The following is a 20,076-nucleotide window of genomic DNA, read 5'->3' as shown; positions in this document are numbered from 1 at the left end:
GAAAGAATTATGCTTGTAAACCAAGGTACCACTGTATTTATATACCACTTATAATCTAAGTGGTTTACATACAGGTACTAAAGCATTTGTCCCTATCTATCCTGGTAGGCTCACACTCTAATGTACCTGTGGTAATGGGGGATTAAGTGACTTGCCCAGGTTCACAAGGAGCGGCATAGAATTTGAACCCACAACCTCAGTATGCTGAGGCTGTAGCTTTAACCACTGCATCACACACTCCCATGCAAGTCAATTCTGCTATCACAAATCATTGAGATGGGTGTGTTTTTTTCCAGTACAACCTCTAAATATAGCAGAATAAATCAGTGTTATATGACACTTTATTTTTTATCATTTGTGTGTTGAGCAGATTTTATTAAAACAGGTTTTTTTGTACTTAGATACAGACTTGTTCAGAAAATTACTATCCAAATTAAAGGCAGAAAGATGTGCTCTCCCATACATGTTTATAAGATTTCATTACTCATTTACAGTAATCTCTAGCTATACAAGTCACAAACATGGACTGTAAGGAGGAATGTCAATTGAGGTGCTTCTAGTGTCATGTGCCTTTCAGTAAAATTTTACACTAACATGTAAGCATACTTCAAGTAGCTTAGTGCAGCTTGGACTCTTATCTACAGTATATACACAATGGATTAACTTGGATCAGTTTAACATTCCTTTAGAGCATCTGATAACATTTTTTTCTTTTGTTCAGTGCCAAAGATATCTTCCCCAGGAAATGTGGGGGGGAGGGTTGGAATTATCCTAATAGAGAACTGCCATAAGAAGGGGGTAGGTTCCTCCCTTGACCACCCCTGCTGCTTACTCTACAGACTCTGCACTATGAGCAGTTCCAACAGGCTGTGCTAATCTTGTTCATCAATGGCAAGCACAGTGTAGGCATACATTTAGAAAAACAACTGCTGTGCCAACACCGTAGCATACGGTATAAAAGGTAATGAAAGCCACTTGCTACACGGGCCATAGGTTGCCAGCTCCCCTACTTTAGGAACCCTGATTCAGTGTTTAAGAGCTGCAGTAAGCCCACATGGTAAATGGATGTTACAGTCCATGATTCAGACAGGCATCGATAAATTGAACAATTTTGTACCAAATGCACTGAATTTCCTTTCCCCATTAGCCTCAATCAGTATAACTGACTTGATAAGACAGGGTAACTCTCAAAAGTTTATGAAAAACTTAGGGCTCCTTTTACAAAGCTACAGTAGCGATTCCCACACAGCAAATGCAATGAAGCTTTGTAAAAGGAATCTTTGTTCCAAGAAAAAGATCTCACTTATAACGTGGTTGTACGGATTTTTAAAACTTGCAAAAAAAAAAAAAAAAAAAAAGGCTCTACTGTTCTAAATCTATACTCAGGAAACATTTTAAAATATTATAAATGATTAACCTAATACATATGATACATCAGTGCTGCCCTACTAGCTGTACAAACGATGTTATTAAAGCTAGATCGTATACCTCCAGCGATGCCTCGGACCATGCCAACAGTATACCATTACAGAACATGGCAGTCTGTTGCAAGAACAAATACAAAAGAGATCAAACCCTATCATAGATTTTGTCTAGGCTCCCAACAACAATTTAAAAACACAACAAAATATAAAACCTCTCCTAGTACATAATACAGAAGATCTGGTACTGATCTACAGTTACCATTGACAAAAAAATATGAAATGTTCTATTACATACACCATAATTTATCATTTCTAAAATGGCAATGTCATTCTTAAATATTTTGCTGACATTTCTTTACAAAATTATTCCTTACATATGATGACAAATACAGTATAATTAAGAGAATTAACACACTGAGGAAATTCACTTCACATTTTCTTTCAATCTATGGAGACGTGTGGCAGAAAACGGCATGGAGGCACCATGTCTTATCTATATCCATCATTCCAGTTCATAACCTTATCATAATCCTGGATTCTTTGTTTAATATGAGAGAGTTTATTCTTCAGATATTCGCAACGCTCCTTTTTCTCTAAAAATGTAGGATCCTGCAGGAAAAGGTGAAATAAATGAAAGCCAGGCTACCAGCAAAACAGCCATCAAGCTGTTTAGCTTCTCGCTTATATTTTCACGAAAAGGGCTCACACAAGAAAAATGCTCCACCCCCTATCATTATTCAAAAACAAAATGCAGAGATCATATCAGTTTGATATAGTGACAAGACTTATTCTTTAAAGAATAAGAACGGGATGGGAGAGTGGATATCCTAATTTCCTTGAGCCACAAATATCCATGATACCCAGGAGACAACACTGTCAAAACACTTAGGGCTAGATTCACTAAGGCCATGGATTGGATCTGATCCGTGAGCGATTCGATTCATGGCCGGGGGGCTGATTCACGAAGCACCCTCAAGCAAATGAGGGCGTTCAGAATCACACCCCCAACTGACCGCCCGGATCGCTCTCTGTAGATGGTCTGTGCATGAAACTTTTTTTTTTTTTTTTTTTTGAGTCAGGAGGAACTTTACTTTTTTTTTTTTTTTACTGTATGAGCCTGTGATTTTAACCCACGGGTCAAAACCACAGGCTTGCACTGCGGGGAAGGACAGGAAAGTTGGGGCAGAGAAGCAGGGCAGAAGGCAGGATAGTTGGAAAGGACCTGAGCGACTGGTCCTCAGCAGTCACTTACTTTTGGATCAGTCAGCCCAGTCGGTGTCTCTAATTTTTTTTTAGTGAATCACTGCCTGCCAACATTTGAATGCCGTTCCCCCTTCTTTGCATGCGCGGATCGGAGGAGATCGGGACAGAGTTTAGTGAATAGGGTTGGAGGGAAATCGGGTCACAAAGGGGTCGCTAAGTGGTCGGGACTAGAGAGCTGCACGGGAACGGGGATGACGGGGATCCCGTGGGTTCCCCCTTTGGGTCACGGGGATCCCGTAGGGATGCCCCCTAGGGTCACGGGGATCCCATGGGGACGCCCCCTAGGGTCACGGGGATCCCATGGGGACGCCCCCTAGGGTCACGGGGATCCTGCGGGGTTGGATCGCAGTGCATTCGAGCCGCGAGGGTAGTCTCCTCCTCCTTACCTGCACTGTCGCAGCACACAGCCAAACGGAAGTCTTCCCGATGTCAGTGCTGACGTCGGAGGGAGGGCTTAAGCAAAGCCCTCCCTTCCTCCGACGTCAGCGCTGACATCAGGAAGACTTCCGGTCGGCTGTGTGCGGCAGGGCAGGTAGGAAGAAGGCAATGGCGAACGAAAGAGGGGGGAGGGGGTGGTCCGCCCCGAAGAATGTGCACAGCCGGTCAGGTCCCCCGATCGACCGACAACAGGCCCGGCCGACAAACCTCCCTGCCCTGTAGCCGCGAATCTAAATTACCTCTTACAGCAGCTTCAATACTCCAGCTGCTGTAAGAAGGTAATTTAGATTCGCGGCTACAGGACAGGGAGATTTGTCCAACCGGGCCTGTTCTGTTGTCGGTCGGGTGCGGAAACGCCACAAAGGTAAGGGGCAGGGAGGGAGGAAAGGTGGAGTGGAGAAGAAAAGACGCTTAAGGGGGGAGAAGGCCGCTGAAAGCACTGGGGAAGACAAAGGGGTGGAGAAGGACGTTGAAAGGACATGGGGTAAACGGGAGGAGGGGGGGGGTGAAGGACCCTGAAAGCACTGGGGAAGACAAAGGGGTGGAGAATGCCACTGAAAGGACATGGGGAAAACAGGGGTGGAGAAGGCCACTGAAAGGACATGGGGAAGACAGAGGGGGGGAGAAGGCCACTGAAAGGACATGGGGAAGACAGAGGGGGGAGAAGGCCGCTGAAAGGACATGGGGAAGACAGAGGGGGGAGAAAGATGCTGCCTGACAGGACATGGGGAAGATGGTGGGGGAGAAAGACACTGGAAGGAAATGGGGAAGAGGGAATGGGGAGAAGACCCTGGCAGGGAAGAAGACAGAGGTGCCAGACTATGGGGGGAGCGGAGGGAAAAAGATGGGTGCCAGACCAATTTGGGAGGGGGGAGAAAGGGAGAGGCACAGTAACAGAGCAAATGGAAGACACAGAGAGAAGAGAGGCAGTGGATGGAAGGAATTGAATGAGAATATGAAGAAAGCAGAAACCAGGCAACAAAGGTAGGAAAAAAATTCTTTTTTTTTTTTTTTTTTGCTTAAGGATAAAGTAGTATATTAGTTGTGTTGATAAAAATTTATAAACATTAGAGGCTCTGGTAGAAACCCGTTTACAAAGTATGTATTCTTCCCAATTAATATTTCCAAATTAATAAAGTCTTTTTGCTTATTTTTAAATGGGTTTCTACCAGAGCCTTTAATTCAGTAGCATAATTAAATGAAATAACTATTTCTGTAGTTTATAGGAACGGGCGGGAACGTAGGGGATTCCTCGCGGGGACGGGTGGGATTTCTGTCCCCGCGCAACTCTCTAGTCGGGACTCGATTGGTGGGCTTAGTGAATCTAGCCCTTAAGATTTAGAGAAGGCACAGAGAAGACGACCCTAGGACACAGCAAGGGGGGGAATTCATCAAGAGGCACCAACTCAGCATATCCTAACAGATTTAGCATGTACTAATGATTTGCACACTCTAAATTCTAAGGGGCCCATTATATTACTATAGGCATCTTGGCATTTAGCACATGCTAAAATCAGTTAGTGCCCCTTGATGAATTCCCCCCCTGAACACACTGCACCCCTGGTCCTTACTGTGGCAAAGATTTTCAGGAGGAAGCATAGAGACTGCTGTCTAGTTCCCCCCCCCCAAAAAAAAAAAAAAAATTCTTGGATGGAGGGAGGAGCACAGAGTCAAACCATTTTATTAAGGTTGTAGAGGAAAAGGAGAAAGGCAAGAGAATTGTGCTTGAGTGGATTTACATTCTAATGGTTTCTCACAGGCCACATAAAAAGCAAATATACACACACATTTTTTTATTCCATGAGCTTCTGCTTTAGTCCAGCCACTCCCAGAGGGTTGCTTTATATGAAATATATGCCCCCATAGGAGGGGCCTTAAACAACCTGGGCCAATCAGGATGCACCGGGGAGGGGAAGAACCATCATTTTTAAGAGTCTTATACTGAACTTCCTGTAAGTTAGGTGAATTTTGTAGTGGGTTGCTAGGGAATCCCCACAGATACCAGCATCTGTAATTTATCAACTGCCATGCCCTCTGTCCCCCCCCTTTTTTTCCCCTCTCTTTTTCTTTGTTATTCTTTTTTGTTGACTTTTGGCGGTTGAGGGAAGGGTTCAATGGGGGAGGGGGGAGAAGTTGGACTAACTATCACACATGGATGACTATAACATGATTGGCGTTGTATCGTTGGATATGCATTTCTGTTACATCCATGCTCTCTGTTCTGAGCTGCGCTTAATAGTTAAAACATTATGTTATGGCGTAAGTTGTGGTCTTGAGTTATGATTGTATTCTTATTTGTTTCTTTGTTCTGCATTTTCTGTACTGCTCTTTTTTTTCCAATAGCATCAATAAAAACTAGTTTTACATTAAATCTAATAACCAGACAATTCCACTAGTCACCTAGCAATAAAAAAAAGGGCAGAAAGAGATGGACAAACTGATACAATGTAATATAAAAGGTATTTCACTCACATTCTTTTTCTTTTTGTACTCCTGAAGAACATTTGAAATCCTGTCATGCTCCTACAAAAAACAGATACAAAATAAAATTTATGCATTTACAAATGCACCCTCCCCCATCTCTATTTAGGCTCCATTCATTTGAGTTAAAAGGAAACCGTTGGGGGGGGTGGGAGGGGGCAGCTGCAGAGCAACTGAAGCAGCCAAGATACACCAAGCAGGGCTAGGGCTATTACCACAACCTATGGCTGTTACCACAGCTGCTGCATCACAATGAACAGTGCAAATAAAACCAGAAGACTGAAGAAGCATCATACAGTAAGCATTTTTTTCCTTCTCAGAACCTGTACAGACATTTAATTGACAATGAGAGACACTTGTGTGAACCTTAGTTCAAAGCAGCAAATGGTAACTGGATCCTTTTTTGCAAGCTGTTCCCCCTAAATTTTGAAGGGTGTTATAAAACTGGGGGGGGGGAGGTGGGGGAATCCCTGGGTAGTTGCAGCTCCATAAGACTTCATTTGCAACTCAATACAGAATGAAAGCCCAAAGGAGCAGGAGGAACTAACAGGACAAAGAACAATACACTGCTTTTGAATAACAGGTTAAAGCTCCAATGGAGATGAGAAATTCTGCACTCCAGCCATGGAATCGCATCAGTCTTCTACAGAGCATTTTTGACCATAACATCCTTATACCAATAGTATTCATGCAGGGGAGTAGCCTAATAGTGTAATGGCCTGTGTTTGATTCCCACTGAAGCACCTTGTGACCCTTCGGTAAGTCACCTAGCCCTCCATTTCTCCAAGTATAAAATTTAGATTGTGAGCCCACTAGAGATAGGGAAAAATACTAGAAAAATATCTACATATCTACTATATATAGTATATGTAGGTATTTTTATTTATTTTTCCCTATCTCTAATATACTATAAAAATACCTACATATACACTATAAAAATATGTATATATAGGTATTTTTAGGTGTGTGTATATATATATATATATATATATATATATATATATATATATACACATACATACATACACACACCTATATATACTTTGCTTGTACTATATAGTAAGTAAATTCAAGTAACTTTTGCCTGTTGCTGAATCCACGAGCGAGTTTTGAGGTTTTTGGGGCCTGGAAACACACAGCCAGACAAACAATAGGGCAGGAAAGTTCTTTATTGGCTTTAAACAAAGCACTCCCTGAATCCTGTTGCTTCATAGCATTGGACACACACAAAAAGTCTTTTTGACAAACAAGTCTCAAGCTGAGCTGATATTTCCATGCCCCAAACACATGTCTTCTTTAGAGAATGACACAGTAAAGGGTTCCCATGGTAAACCGTGGCAGCCCGCAAAAACAGGAAACAATGTAGCCGACTTACGGCGGAAACAAGAACAAGGTTTTCCACCGCCCTGCTTGAGCGGTAAATGGCCTTGTTCCCACAGCTCAGCATCTACTCCCCAGTTCCCCTTGTGCCTATCTTACCCAAATGAGTCAGCCATATCATGCTGAAAAATCTTGATAAGCCTGCTCCAAGGCTTCCCCTTCAGCCGATGAGCCCCTCCTTAACTTCCGGTTTTGTGAAACCAGAAGTTACATCAAGAAGGGGCTCTTGGCTACAGAAAGGCTTCTCAAAATTTTTCAGCAAGGCATGGCTGGCTCATTCAGGTAGTAGGTGTGAGGGAAGCTGGGGAGAAGATGCTAACCTGTGGTGGGGGTGTCACCTGCCACTATCGATGTACTTGCCTGGGGGGGGGGGGTGTTGCTAGCTGTCTTCAGAGCTGGAACTGAAGGACAGTGCTAGATTTGGGCAGGGGGAAAACAGGTGTTGGACAAGTGGGAGAGAGTTAAGAGCTGGAGGGAAGGGAGAGAGATACTGATATGGAGGGGGGATTGGAGCTGAAGGGAAAAGAGAAGTGCTAGACCTAAAACTGGGGAGTTTGAGGGAAGGGAGAGGTACTAGATTCACAGCTCAGAGCTGGAACTAGTGGGAAGGGAGAGAGGTGCTGGATCCTTGGGGAGTGTTAAGAGAATGGATGGGAGCTTAGGCACAGGGACACAAAGGGGAATGTTTTATGGGGGTGGTATATGGATACAATCAATGGGACAATGAAAGACATAGGAGGGTATATGGACACAGAAGACTGCTAGACATGAGGAAGAAGAGGAACGCAGAAGAGAGATGTTGGGACTTGAGAGAGGGGGCATAGGGACACAGAATAGTGTTGATGATGAAGGCAGGGAGATGGGCAGAGGGGAAATACTACAAAAAGGAAGTATAGGAGATAGAGAAGGGAGATGCTTGTTGAATATGGAGGAAAAACATACAGAGATGGAAGATGTCAAATGGTCAGGAGACCCTGGCAAGTGAGTTAAGAGTAGACAGACAGAAACAGAAGCCAGAGCCCAAGATCAATGTGATGTGAAGAATAAAATGACTAAACAAAAGGTAGAAAAAAAATATTTTCTATCTTGTGATTAGAATATATCAGATTTGAAATATGTATCCTTCTAGAGCTGGTGTTAGACATAACAGGGGAATGCAAAACCCAGGCTAAGCTTCTTTAGCTTCCAGCCGGCTTAGGGCTATCTCTGACCAGGGGGGTAGTTGCCCTACCCTAACACTATTCCTGCCATGTGTGACTGAAGTATTCTGTTAGCTTGATTTTTCTATGTAGCATTCTGTAGTAATTTGACTTCAGTTTTCTCGATAGTGCAGGGGATATTTGTGAGGAGAGGGGAGACAGGGTTTTGTTGATCCTTGCTCTGTAATGTGATTTATAAAATGACAATTGTACAGAATATTGTTTCTTTTTATACTTTAATAAAATAAGTTCAACATAAAACTATTCGAGGCTTGTGCGGATGGGATCAGATGGTTTGCGGTGATGGGACAGGGACAAATTTTTTCCCCGTGTCATTTTCTGGTCTTCTTCCAAACAGGTAGCAAAGTCTGGTTCTAACCAGACCTTAGAACAGGGCTCACATATAGTTAGTAGAAAGAACTTGCTTACCTCAGCCAAGCAAAGTGTCTGGATGTTGAGGTCAAAGGGTATGCTGGGGCTACCACTTCCTCCTACTCCCCTGGGCTTCTCTAATCTAGTTCTGGCCCTGCCTTATATACTTCCTGGCAGTTGCTTCCCTGACTCCTCCAGCCCATGTCACTTCCTCCTAAGAAGGAGTTCTGACAGTGTGAGGGAGTATCCAGCAGGGGGGGGAATGGTAGTGTCCTATAGACTCCCTCACACCATGTTTCTAAGTTAAGATTTCTTCCATTAACACCACTCATGAATTAGGCAAACAAAATGTATAGTATCAAAATTACCATTTAATTTCTGTGACACTGCAGAGGGTGAGTTAAGTGCTGTTGCTAGCACTCAGCTGGTCCTTTCCCTTTGTAAGAGACTAAGAGTCAGGCATGTCTCACAAAAGCATAAACAAGTTGATGCAGTAGGCAAAGCCCAGCCTTGAGGCCATAGCCCTGGCAGAGACTGGATTTGTCAGGCTCAGAAGCTGGTTTTAGTGGTACTGTATTAAATGTTACCTTTGAGACAAGCCTGGCCTTTCCACACTGGTGACTCCATTCTTTGCTCTGTGCTGTTAAGAGCACTTTGGACCTTTCTTTACCTCTTTCCATATGCTGCTTTGGAGGACTAGTTGAGCCGACGTCATTTAACTTATACTTATTAATTTTACACATAAGAACACACACACATACGATTGCAGGCTGGTTTGCGTTTAGAAACTCACAAGCTGGTTGTCAGGACGAATAGGCAACTTGTTCATAATTCCATCCAGTTCATCAAATTTCTTTAGCACTGCCTGAACTTCAGCAGAGAGCTCCTTATATTCGGAATACTGATCATTGAAAACAGCTTTGTAACGCTCCCGTTCATCATCTGTCTTAATTGCAGGGTACTTTCTGTGAGAAAAACATAGGTGGTTAAAAAAAGTTGGCAAACAATTGAATATGCGGGCCTCTTTTTTTTTGTGCCAATGTAGAACATAAATTACATGAGATATATTACCAGTAGATTTGAGGTTCAGATTTTCAGTAAAAGAAGCATTTTAAGCCCCGATATCCTCCTCTTTTTGGAGAAACACTGAAGCATAGCTGTCTCAATACTATTTGACACCCTCGATCTTCAGGCAATGTCAGGTATTAGCATTGAAAAAAGGTCATTCCAAAAATGCCTGCCTGAAGAAAATACTGGGTATAATATGCACCACCGTTCAATAAAAATAAAAAGCAAAGCATACTTTGTTCTTAACTTATGCGAGCCAGCTAAAGAATAAAATAAAACTGACCCCACCTGTCCCCTTGTGTATGACAAACGACATGAATTTTTTTCTCCATATACGGCACATGGGAAATAAAAATCAGAACAGCCTGGAGATTAAAGTAGTGGGCCAAAATGCAGGAAAGTCAAAGTTCAAATCCCACTTTTTCTAATGATGCTTTTAGTTACCTTCACCAAGTCACTCTACCCTCCATTGCCTCAGATATACAGATGGTAAGCCCTCATGGGCAGGGACCAGTCAACGATACTTGAATATGTAGCTTATTCTGAACTTATTTTGGAACAGGTAATTAAAATTTAAAATCCAAATACAGATTTGATTAGATTTAATCAATCAGCTGTACGGAAGTGTGATCTGAACACAGTAAGCAAAAGTGGTGAAACAAGACAATAGTCTGCAGATATCTGAAATTTTTAGTAGACTTGAACATCTTTTTAAGAGAGGTTTATGTGCATGCATTGTCTATATGTTACAAATTACTTCTCTGAGCTACAGCTCTCAGACTTTAAAAGGAGATTATGAAATTCATCAGAGAGGACAAGAGATGAATAGGAAAGATAATTGCATGTTACCTACCCACTATTTCTCTCTGGAGGGAAAGGGAGTACAGTACTGCACTCAACACAGCTTCAAGAGGACAAGAGAACAAAAGCTTCCTTCCTGCAGAACAAGTTTATCTAACCATCTAAAAGAGTGTTCCAGGAGCAGGCACAATTCTTTATCAAAATGCTCATTGCTTGATTATCTCTTGCAGAGGGGATACAATCATACCCTCATGTGAAAGTTGAGACCGACAATGGATTCACAGGGAACTAATTTAAGCAGCTGACTTCACCCTCACAGCTGGACATATTCTGAAGAGATCAAGAAATAAACCTGAAAAATCTGAGGGATTGAAGTAAAAACACAGACAAAAGAAATCCAGGGCGGTAACAGCAAAATGTTAAGGCTCCACGTCCTATGACAGCAACTCACGACCACTCCAAAAATGGCTCCTTCACTTTCCTATCCCTCAATGCACATTCTCCACTGTCCTTCCAACACTTTCTTGAATCTAAGCTATGCAATGCTAAACTCCTGCACTGCTCTTGAAAGACATCCTGCAACTCAACTGAGGGGCAGATGCACAAAGCGCCCCTTCCTTCCTCATACTGGCAATGTTTAAATTAAACTTGTTTTATCCTGTCTAAATTAAACATTTATTCTACAGCCAATGCAGAGGCTTTTGACCACTGCTTTACTGTGCAGAGAAGCAGTGAGTAAAAAAGTCTCATGCTAAAATGAGCTAATTAGCAGATTCTATGCAATACACAAAATAATGGGTTGCCCAAAACCCTTGTCAAATGACCACAGCTCAGGCACTAACAGCAAAGCAAATATAAAATGTCCAGTTTACTTCCCCATCTGACCCAACCCAAAAAACTATTCCTGGTGGTCCAGTGGCCAGGCTGGGCCTCCCAATACAATTCTCCTCCCCTTGAACCCCCAAAAAGTATTTCTGGTGGTCCCCCGCCACATCAAATACCCCTAGTTGTCCAACAGCCAACTCGATCCCCCACCCCACCCCCGATGGGCCAAGTGGCATGGCTGGGCCCTCCAGTTCCACAACCCTCCCCAGAGAACTCTCCCCCCCAGATCTTTTTCTGTAGAGCAGCAAGAGTGAAGCTTACTCCTTCTTGCCTCAGGCCCTGCCTCTTTAAAATGGTAGTGTCCTGCCTGGTGCATCACGGGATGCAATGGGAGAGGTCTAAATACCATATAATGAGTTTTTATCATTATATGGTATTTAGACCCCTCCTAGTGTATCCCAAGATGCACTTGGCAGAGCACTACCATTTTGAAGAGGCAGGCCCTGATGCAAGAGGGTGTAGGCTTTCCTCCTGCTACTCTATAGAAAAAGCTACTGGGGGGGTCTGGGGGCGGTTCTGGGCCGTGCCACTGGACCACCAGGAGTACTTTTTGGAGGCAGAAGGAAGGAATTGGGTCAGGAGGCCCAGCCACTGGATCCCCAAAGTACAGTGCTTTGATTGAAGTCTGTGTTCCCTAAGCATGCACACAAGAGTTGTGCTTACTGCACGGTTCTTATGGCATGCCCCAGGAAATTCCAAGCCCTTTAGCAACCAATGCTCAACACTAACAGCGTGCATATAATTTGAACGCTGTTAGTGTTGAGTATTGGTCACTAAAAACATTCCATTGTTTTTCTGGTGCTGCAGAGGAACAGCGCTGGAATTTTGATCATCTGCCCCTGAGGGCTTTGTGGTGCCTTGTGGAGGCAAGGGGATTAAAAAAACTAGGGATGGGTGGGAAAAATCAGGCTTGAGGAGGGGGTGGAGAGGGGATGGTGACTGGCAAGAAAAATGAGTACAGATCAAGATTGGCTAGAATGGAGTTGGGGCAAGAAGCTGGTAAGAGCAAATAAACGTTCAAGAGAAAGACTGTCCGGGGGTAAGGGGTGCGTGAAAATGGGCTAAGAGAGGAATAATGGGATAGACTTTGCTTTAAAAAAAACCTAAAAAAACTTACTGGTATGTCTAACTAACCAAGCTGACTTCACCATCAGAGAGGAACCCCTTTGCATAGAGTACCTGGCTGCTTTGTCAGAGCACAGCTCTCATTCTCACAGTGAAGTTATTTTTACTAAAGTGGCCCCTGTCTGAAAACTGTGAAAAATTACTGGCTTATGAAGAATCTTGAAGAGCTCCACAAAAACAATGCTAGGTTAGCTGGTGGCAAAGAAACACCAGTCAAAAGAAGACTTTTTAGGTGATCTGCTTCATGCAAAACAAAAGCCTTCAGGTATGGTGTTAAGTAGTAATTTCTTTGGATGCAGACTCCATCACATGGCTGCTTATTCCAGAAGATGACAGCAAAAAAAATAAGGGCACCTATGTACAGAGAAGGGCACTCAGTTGTGAAGGATTCAGCAACTGGCCATTTGCACAGCTTATAAACTCACAAAAGACTAGCTACTAACCATTAGAATATTGAAGCTTGTGAGCAGTAGAGCCAAACTTGTGCCAATTCAGCCTTTTTTTTTGCATGTGTCCCATATTCACATGGATGCTACTGTGGTACAGAGAAACAGGACATAATTGACCGCACCAGACTACAGGGCCAATCATAGAAACAGTGCAACAAGTCATCCTTGAGCACATGTTATCAGTATAATTCTCAGCCACTGAGGGCTAGTAAGCAGATGGAGAGGCATATTTACTTCAGTCCAGAGGCTAGGGGTGTGCAAGGAGAACAGTTGTTCCTCCCAAACAGATTTTGAATGAAATGGCATCTAGGTGGATTGGATCAGCAACCTCGTACTTGCCCTTATTTTACAAAAGGTCTGTTCTCCCTTATGTCAAAACCTAGGTAGGCTTCTGCTTTAGTCTTCTCCGACATAACTTATTACTGCGAAAGTGCCTGCCCAAAGAAATGTTGTATTCTGAAGCATAAAACATGCCAGTTTAAAATCCAAAAGTTGAGCGTTTATAATCTAATCTTTGGTTTATATACCAGTGGAGTTTGACTCGGTTGACATATAATTAAGACTAGAGTACATAGCAGAAAACACAGGAGAAGGAAGAACTAATTAAAAACTAAAGTACTTAAGAAAAGCATAAGAAAAATAACTATAATATTATCATTTCATTGAGGCTGTAGTTAAACCATTTAAAAATTGCGAGAACAACAAAGTGTTCAGGATTTATGAAATAATTGCAGCTGGCCTAAAAGCCTAATGGAGACAGGAAGTTCATTCCAGATTTCTACAAACTTGAAAACAAAAGATCGATTGAGCTTCCCAGCAGATTTAACTCCCTTAACCCTTTCAGGACCAAGGGACATATTTGTCCCATAACTTTAAAATCCTATAAATTTTGATTGGGATAGTCTACAGTTCTAAATTTGATATGTACGGATTCCATATGATACTGCCTTTATGTAAACAAACCGGTTCCGACATTCATTCATTAGCGTCGTTGCTAGATTGACGAGAAGATTCACTTGCCACACTGTCCATAAGCCAGAAGTGTGATTTTTTTAAATAAAAATAATGATATTTCACAAAAAAAATCAATTTTTTGGCATCTGCAAGCCCTTTTTACCATAAAAATGTCATCAAAACCACAAAAATTGGCCTACGATCCTTATGGTCCTGAAAGGGTTAAAGGAAGGAAAGGCTAACATATCTTTGTGTGCTTCTCAAATGGCAAAGTCTAAGGATATTCCAACTTAAGGGGACAAAAGGATCAAATATTCCATAGAGAAGCTTGAAGATTATGCATGCGCATTTAAACTGGATCCTAAAGCGAACTGAGAGTCAGTGAAGCTTTATCAACAAAGGGGAAACATGATCATACTTTCATTTCCCAAAAATGAACTTAGCTTAGCTACCAGTATTCTGTTTTATAAAAAGTGGAGAAGACAATACAGTATGTTTGCTCAAATACAAGGGCACCTCAGTTATTCTGCAAGAAAGATGACTGCTCACACAAGCACTAAAGTGCCTAATAAGTAGTACGAGGGGCCGCTGAAAAGTTCTCAGCCCAACAACAAAGTCAGGGCAGTCTCCATTGAAGGCTATACACTTAGTTCAGCGATTTTTCACTTTTTTCATTTTCATTTTTTAAATTCTTTATTCATTTTCAAACTTACAATAAGTGTGATAAAATGTCCAAACAAATTAACAATATCTATATCACTTAACTCCCCCCTTCCCCACCTTACCTATCAAATAATCAATACTTATAGAATACATAACTATAAAATTCCCCCCCTACCCTCACAATTGAACTTGTAAATTTAAGGGAAAAGAAAATTTCATCTAATCAGTACAATACTTTGTTAATGGCTCCCAAACATCTTGAAATTTCTTGAAACTACCCCGCTGTATTGCCGGAAATCTCTCCATTTTATATATATGACATAAGGAATTCCACCAAAAATTATAATTTAATCAACTCCAGTTTTTCCAATTATACGTAATTTGTTGAATGGCAACACCAGTCATTATGAGTAATAATTTGTTATTGTTTGTAGAAATCTGACTTTTTGCTCTCATTGCCATACCAAATAGCACAGTATCATATGATAATGCCACTGGGTTATCTAATAAACAATTAATTTGGTCCCAAATTGATTTCCAGAAATTCATAATAAATGGACAATAGAATAATAAATGATTTAAAGTACGGAATGAAAAAAGTGGACTAAAATTGCTGGACTGAGTGTATAGCCCTCGATGGAGACTGCCCTGACTTTGTTGGTTGGGCTGAGAACTTTTCAGCAGCCCCTCATAAGGGAATTGCATTCTGAGTAATATGCACACTGGTAACAAGGAGCCAATCATGCCAACAGAAGCGCACCAACATAGCAGCCTACCCACAAGCATGGTTCAACGTGCATATCCTGGGAGATTTCCCACCCTGCAGAAAATCTTACTGTACTACCAGCTGAAGCCTTACCTTAAGATATTACCGTATTTTCACGCATATAACATGCGCGTTATACACGATTTTACAAACCGTGCATAACCTTGCGCGTTATATGCGTGAGCGCGTTTTACAACTTTTTTTTTTAATCCGATCGGCATCCCCCCTGAGAACCGGCATCCTCCTCCCCGCTCGCGTCACCCCCCTCGCGATCCTACATCCCCCCCAGCACCGCAAAACATCTCTTACCCGATTGGGCACCGGCACCAGCACCAATGCACAGGACGTGCCAGTGCCCGAAGATCCTCCCTCGTTGGTTTGGGCTGGGCTGGGCTGGGCTGGGCGGTGCAGGAGAGATCCTCCTTCTTCCTGCGCCGGGCTGGACTAGGCTTTGAGCATTTGCGCATGCTCAAAGCCTTCTGGTCTTGCTCTCTCCGGAGAGCCTAGTCCAGCATGGCGCAGGAAGAAGGAGGATCTCTCCCGCACCGCCCAGCCCAGCCCAGCCCAGCCCAAACCAACGAGGGAGGATCTTCGGGCACTGGCACTGGCACATCCTGTGCATTGGTGCTGGTGCCCAATCGGGTAAGAGATGTTTTGCGGTGCTGGGGGGAATGTAGGATCGTGGGGGAGGATGCCGGTTCGCAGGGGGGATGCCGGATCAGATTGAAAAAAAAAAGTTGTAAAACGCGGGTAAGTGAGCGAGGGGGAGGATGCCGGTTCGGAGTAGGCGGGAGGAGGTTTTAGCATGCGCGGTATACGCGTGTACGCGCTATATTACATTTTTTTTACATACATTTATGTTCCCCGCGCGCTATACCCGTGTGCGCGTTTTACACGGGTGCGCAGTATATGGGTGAAAATACGGTACTATACCTTAGAAACATCTTTCACTTTTATTAGGGAATTTTCCCTGCATACTTACGCAACATAGTCTGGCATCACTATAGGCTTGGGAATATGTCCCGCTGGTATGGGTCCACTAAGCAGCTCTGGTTTCAGCTGGACATGCTTAAACTCTGTGGAACTGACTTCTCTTGAAGAATTATTACCAAAGGCCACTTTGTGCTAAATGAAAAACAGACAGTCAGATTGTTAATACTCTTTCCTCCCCCTTGCTGTGTTACATTATTTGATTTATCTGCTACCCTCAATGCCATTCAGGGATGCAACTAGGGCAGGATGACCAGGGCTTTGCCCCAGGTGTCATGTTTAAAGAGTGCTTCTGGTACTACTCTGTGGGGAGGCGTTGGAATGTACATATCTGCCATATGTCTCTGGCTCTACAGTGGTTTCAATCCTTTGATCTGAATACTAGGGGTTTTTTTTTGTCTTTTCTAAATCAAAACTCAAGGTAGATTACATTCAGGTACATTAGTTATTTGCCTGCCTAAGTAGGCTCACAATGTAAGCTGTACCTGTGGTAACAGAGGTGAAGCAACTTAATAGATATCTGTTCTTGTTTGGGTATCTGTTGAATCAGAAAGCCCTGAAATCAGTGCATTGTTTCAAATAATACTATGTGCAGTTCTGGTTGCCATATCTCAAAAAAGATATAGCAGAATTATTAAAGGTACAGAGAAGGGCAACAAAAATGATAAAAGGGATGGGACAACTTCCCTATGAGGAAAGTCTAAAGTGGCTCTTCAGCTTAGAGACGAGACGGCTCAGGGGGCGATACGATAGAGGTCTATAAAATAACGAGTGGAGTAGAAAGGGTAGATGTGAATCACTTGTTCGCTTTCCAATAATACTAGGACTAGGGGATGTGCGATGAAGCTACAAAGTAGTAGATTTAAAACAAACCCGAGAAAATATTTATTCACACGTGTAATTAAACTTTGGAATTCACTGCCAGAGAATAAGAACCTAAGAATTGCCGCTGCTGGGTCAGACCAGTGATCCATCATGCCCAGCAGTCCGCTCACGCGGTGGCCCTCTGGTCAAAGACCAGCACCCTAACTGAGACTAGCCCTAACAGCGCACGTACTTGTTCAACAGGAACTTGTCTAAGTTTGTCTTGAATCCCTGGAGGGTGTTTTCCCCTATAACAGCCTCCAGAAGAGCGTTCCAGTTTTCTACCACTCTCTGGGTGAAGAAGAACTTCCTTATCTTCATATGGAATCTATCCCCTTTCAACTTTAGAGAGTGCCCTCTCGTTCTCCCTACCTTGGAGAGGGTGAACAACCTGTCCTTATCTACTAAGTCTAGTCCCTTCAGAACCTTGAATGTTTTGATCATGTCCCCTCTCAATCTCTGTTCAAGGGAGAAGAGGCCCAGTTTCTCTAATCTTTCGCTGTATGGCAGCTCTTCCAACCCCTTAACCATCTTAGTCACTCTTTTCTAGACCCTTTCGAGTACTACCGTGTCCTTCTTCATGTACGGTGACCAGTGCTGGACGCAGTACTCTAGGTGAGAGCGCACCATGGCCCGGTACAGCGGCATGATAACCTTCTCTGATCTGTTTGTGATCCCCTTCTTTATCATTCCTAGCATTCTGTTAGCTTAGCAGGGTTTAAAAAATGTCTAGCTAATTTCCTAAAAGAGAAGTCCATAGGCCATTATTGAGATGGCTTGGGGAAATCCACTGCTTATTCCAAGGATAAGCAGCATAAAATCTGTTTTACTACTTGGGATCTTGCTAGGTACTTGGGACCTGGGTTGGCTACTGTTGGAAACAGGATAGCGGGCTTGATGGACCTTCGGTCTGACCCACTATGGCAATTCTTATGTTAAGGTAATAACATGAAGCAAAAAACAAAAAAAATAAACACAAAATAAAGCTAACAATGAAATTGTTGCCAGATACAGAACCTGCTGTTCTATTTAAACACTAGAGATGAGAGGAGGGAACAATTCCAATATTTGCAAACAAAAATAAAATATGAAATGGTAACATGATACAGTAAATTGATTTTGGGGAAGAGAGTATGAGTGCTCTCCTACAGTGTTTATGTTATTTGATTTAGTTTTCAGCTGAAATTTTCTGTCTTCTGTACAAAACATGCTCCTAGGCATCTCTCTCCTTGGCAGGTGGTCAGGAGGAAACCTCTCACAGCAATGAATATAAACTGAATTGCATTTGGTCTAGTTTTATATACCCTGTCTTTAGAGACGAGTTAGCTGTGCCACAGAAAACTGCATTTTAGTCAAATCTAAGTGCGGTAGATGGCAATAGCAGTTTTCTAATTCAGTGCCATATCAGCCTGATTTGATGAAGTGAGGTTCTTTTTTTTACTCATTCTGCATGTCATGACAGTTCATTTAAGTACTGCTACTATCTGGCTTACTGAGTCCACAAGAGGAACCCCCAATTGTAGGTTTGACAGTGACCACACCTGGCTGTACATAGGGTTTAAAAAAACCCCCAAAAAACCACACAGAAATATGTACCTGGGTATGTAGAACCCTAATGAAGAGGCCAGGAGGGGGAGGAGAGGGATGGCAAGTGATTATAGAGGGTAGAAGTGTGGTAATGGGGAGTAAATTAAAGATGAAAGAGAATGGAGGGTTGAGCAAGGAGTGAGATGGGGAATGGGAGAGCTAATGGGTGAAAGAATATGGAAACATGATACAGTAAGTAGCTGAAATGTAAAGAGGAGAAGGGTGAGAGATGCAGAAAAGAGCTAAAAGGAATGATAAATATATCAGAGGCAGGTGTAGTGAGGGAAGAGATAGGAGAGAGGAGAAAAGACAAATGGACAGCAGCCACTTGAAAAATTAACAGATGACAGGACAGCAGAAATGAGAAATGAACCAATATGATAGAAAAATAAAGTGTCCAGACTACAAAGGTAGAAAAAAAGCATTTTGTTTTGGATGCTATATATGGAATGAGTTCCAGAGGATGTTGTAAATGTGGTTAGTGTAGCTGGGTTTAAAAAAAGGTTTGTAAAACACACAATCAAAATCAAACAGGTTTCACACATACAACTAATGTGAAATTCAGAGGAAAAGGACCTCAGATGCCTGTGCTATTCAGAGATATGAATTCTTATATAGCATTTGCAGGAGCAGATTTTCTTTCATCGGTCCCAAAACCTCTTATAAGCTGATCAAACTTTTTTCTTTATTTTTATATTATATTTTAACAATTATAATGACCAGCAAAAAAATGCACTTATCTGTTGTGCAAATCAGAATCTTATTTAGCCCGATGGGACCCTGGACATCATCAGTAACGTGGCAGAGTGAATTCACGGGTGGACAAGGCCAAAGCAGCCCGTTTAGAGTGCTGTCGGCCTGACGCTGCTTAGGGAGCTATGTAGGGCTCTCGCGATGAGGGGGGGGGGGGTTTGGATGGGAGGGAGGGAGGGAAGGAAGGATGGGAGTTCGGCTGCGTGGTGGGGCGGGTGCTCGGGGGTATGCTCACGCAAAGGTCCTGCTGCACGAAGGATATGAGGGAGGGAAGGACAGAAGCTGGGCAAGGGTCCTGCTGCACGAGGGATGGGAGGGAGAGGAGGAAAGATGCTGCACATGTGGGGAAGAGAGAAAGGAAAGAGGAAGAATTGGGGTAAAGGAGAGGAAGGAAGAGATGATCATGTACATACCCCAAAAATAAGACCTAGTGCATTTTTTGGGCCTAAAATTAATATAAGACACTATCTTATTTTCAGTGAGACACGGTACTTACTAATTTAACAATAAAATGGCCATTTCATAATTTCTGCTGCTTAAAGCTCTAGGGGGCACTTGGCCTTAAAAAGTTGGGGAACATTGGTATATTACATAGACTTGTTCTAAACCATGAT

General features: G+C 42.7%; 1 protein-coding gene across 6 annotated transcripts in view; it reads right to left on the bottom strand.

The window, feature by feature from the left end:
• Positions 1 to 356: 356 nt before the first annotated feature.
• MARVELD2 (MARVEL domain containing 2) overlaps positions 357 to 20,076 on the bottom strand; it is a 35,371-nt gene continuing 15,651 nt past the window's right edge. For 5 of the 6 annotated variants that reach the window (XM_033928035.1, XM_033928212.1, XM_033927869.1 and 2 more), the window contains 4 exons: positions 16,251 to 16,393; positions 9,351 to 9,522; positions 5,598 to 5,648; positions 357 to 2,033 (listed from right to left, as the gene is read on the bottom strand). In XM_033928035.1, coding sequence (XP_033783926.1) covers positions 1,914 to 2,033; positions 5,598 to 5,648; positions 9,351 to 9,522; positions 16,251 to 16,393 — 486 coding nt within the window. In that variant the 3' untranslated portion in view covers positions 357 to 1,913. Of the gene's footprint in view, positions 2,034 to 5,597; positions 5,649 to 9,350; positions 9,523 to 16,250; positions 16,394 to 20,076 lie in introns of those variants that run through there. The other variant, XR_004537588.1, reaches the window with a different exon arrangement.

This window comes from Geotrypetes seraphini, chromosome 1 (assembly GCF_902459505.1).
Source record: "Geotrypetes seraphini chromosome 1, aGeoSer1.1, whole genome shotgun sequence".
Lineage (NCBI taxonomy): Eukaryota > Metazoa > Chordata > Amphibia > Gymnophiona > Dermophiidae > Geotrypetes > Geotrypetes seraphini.
Note: the sequence above shows the minus strand (reverse complement) of the source record. Positions and strands in the feature narration are given on the sequence as shown.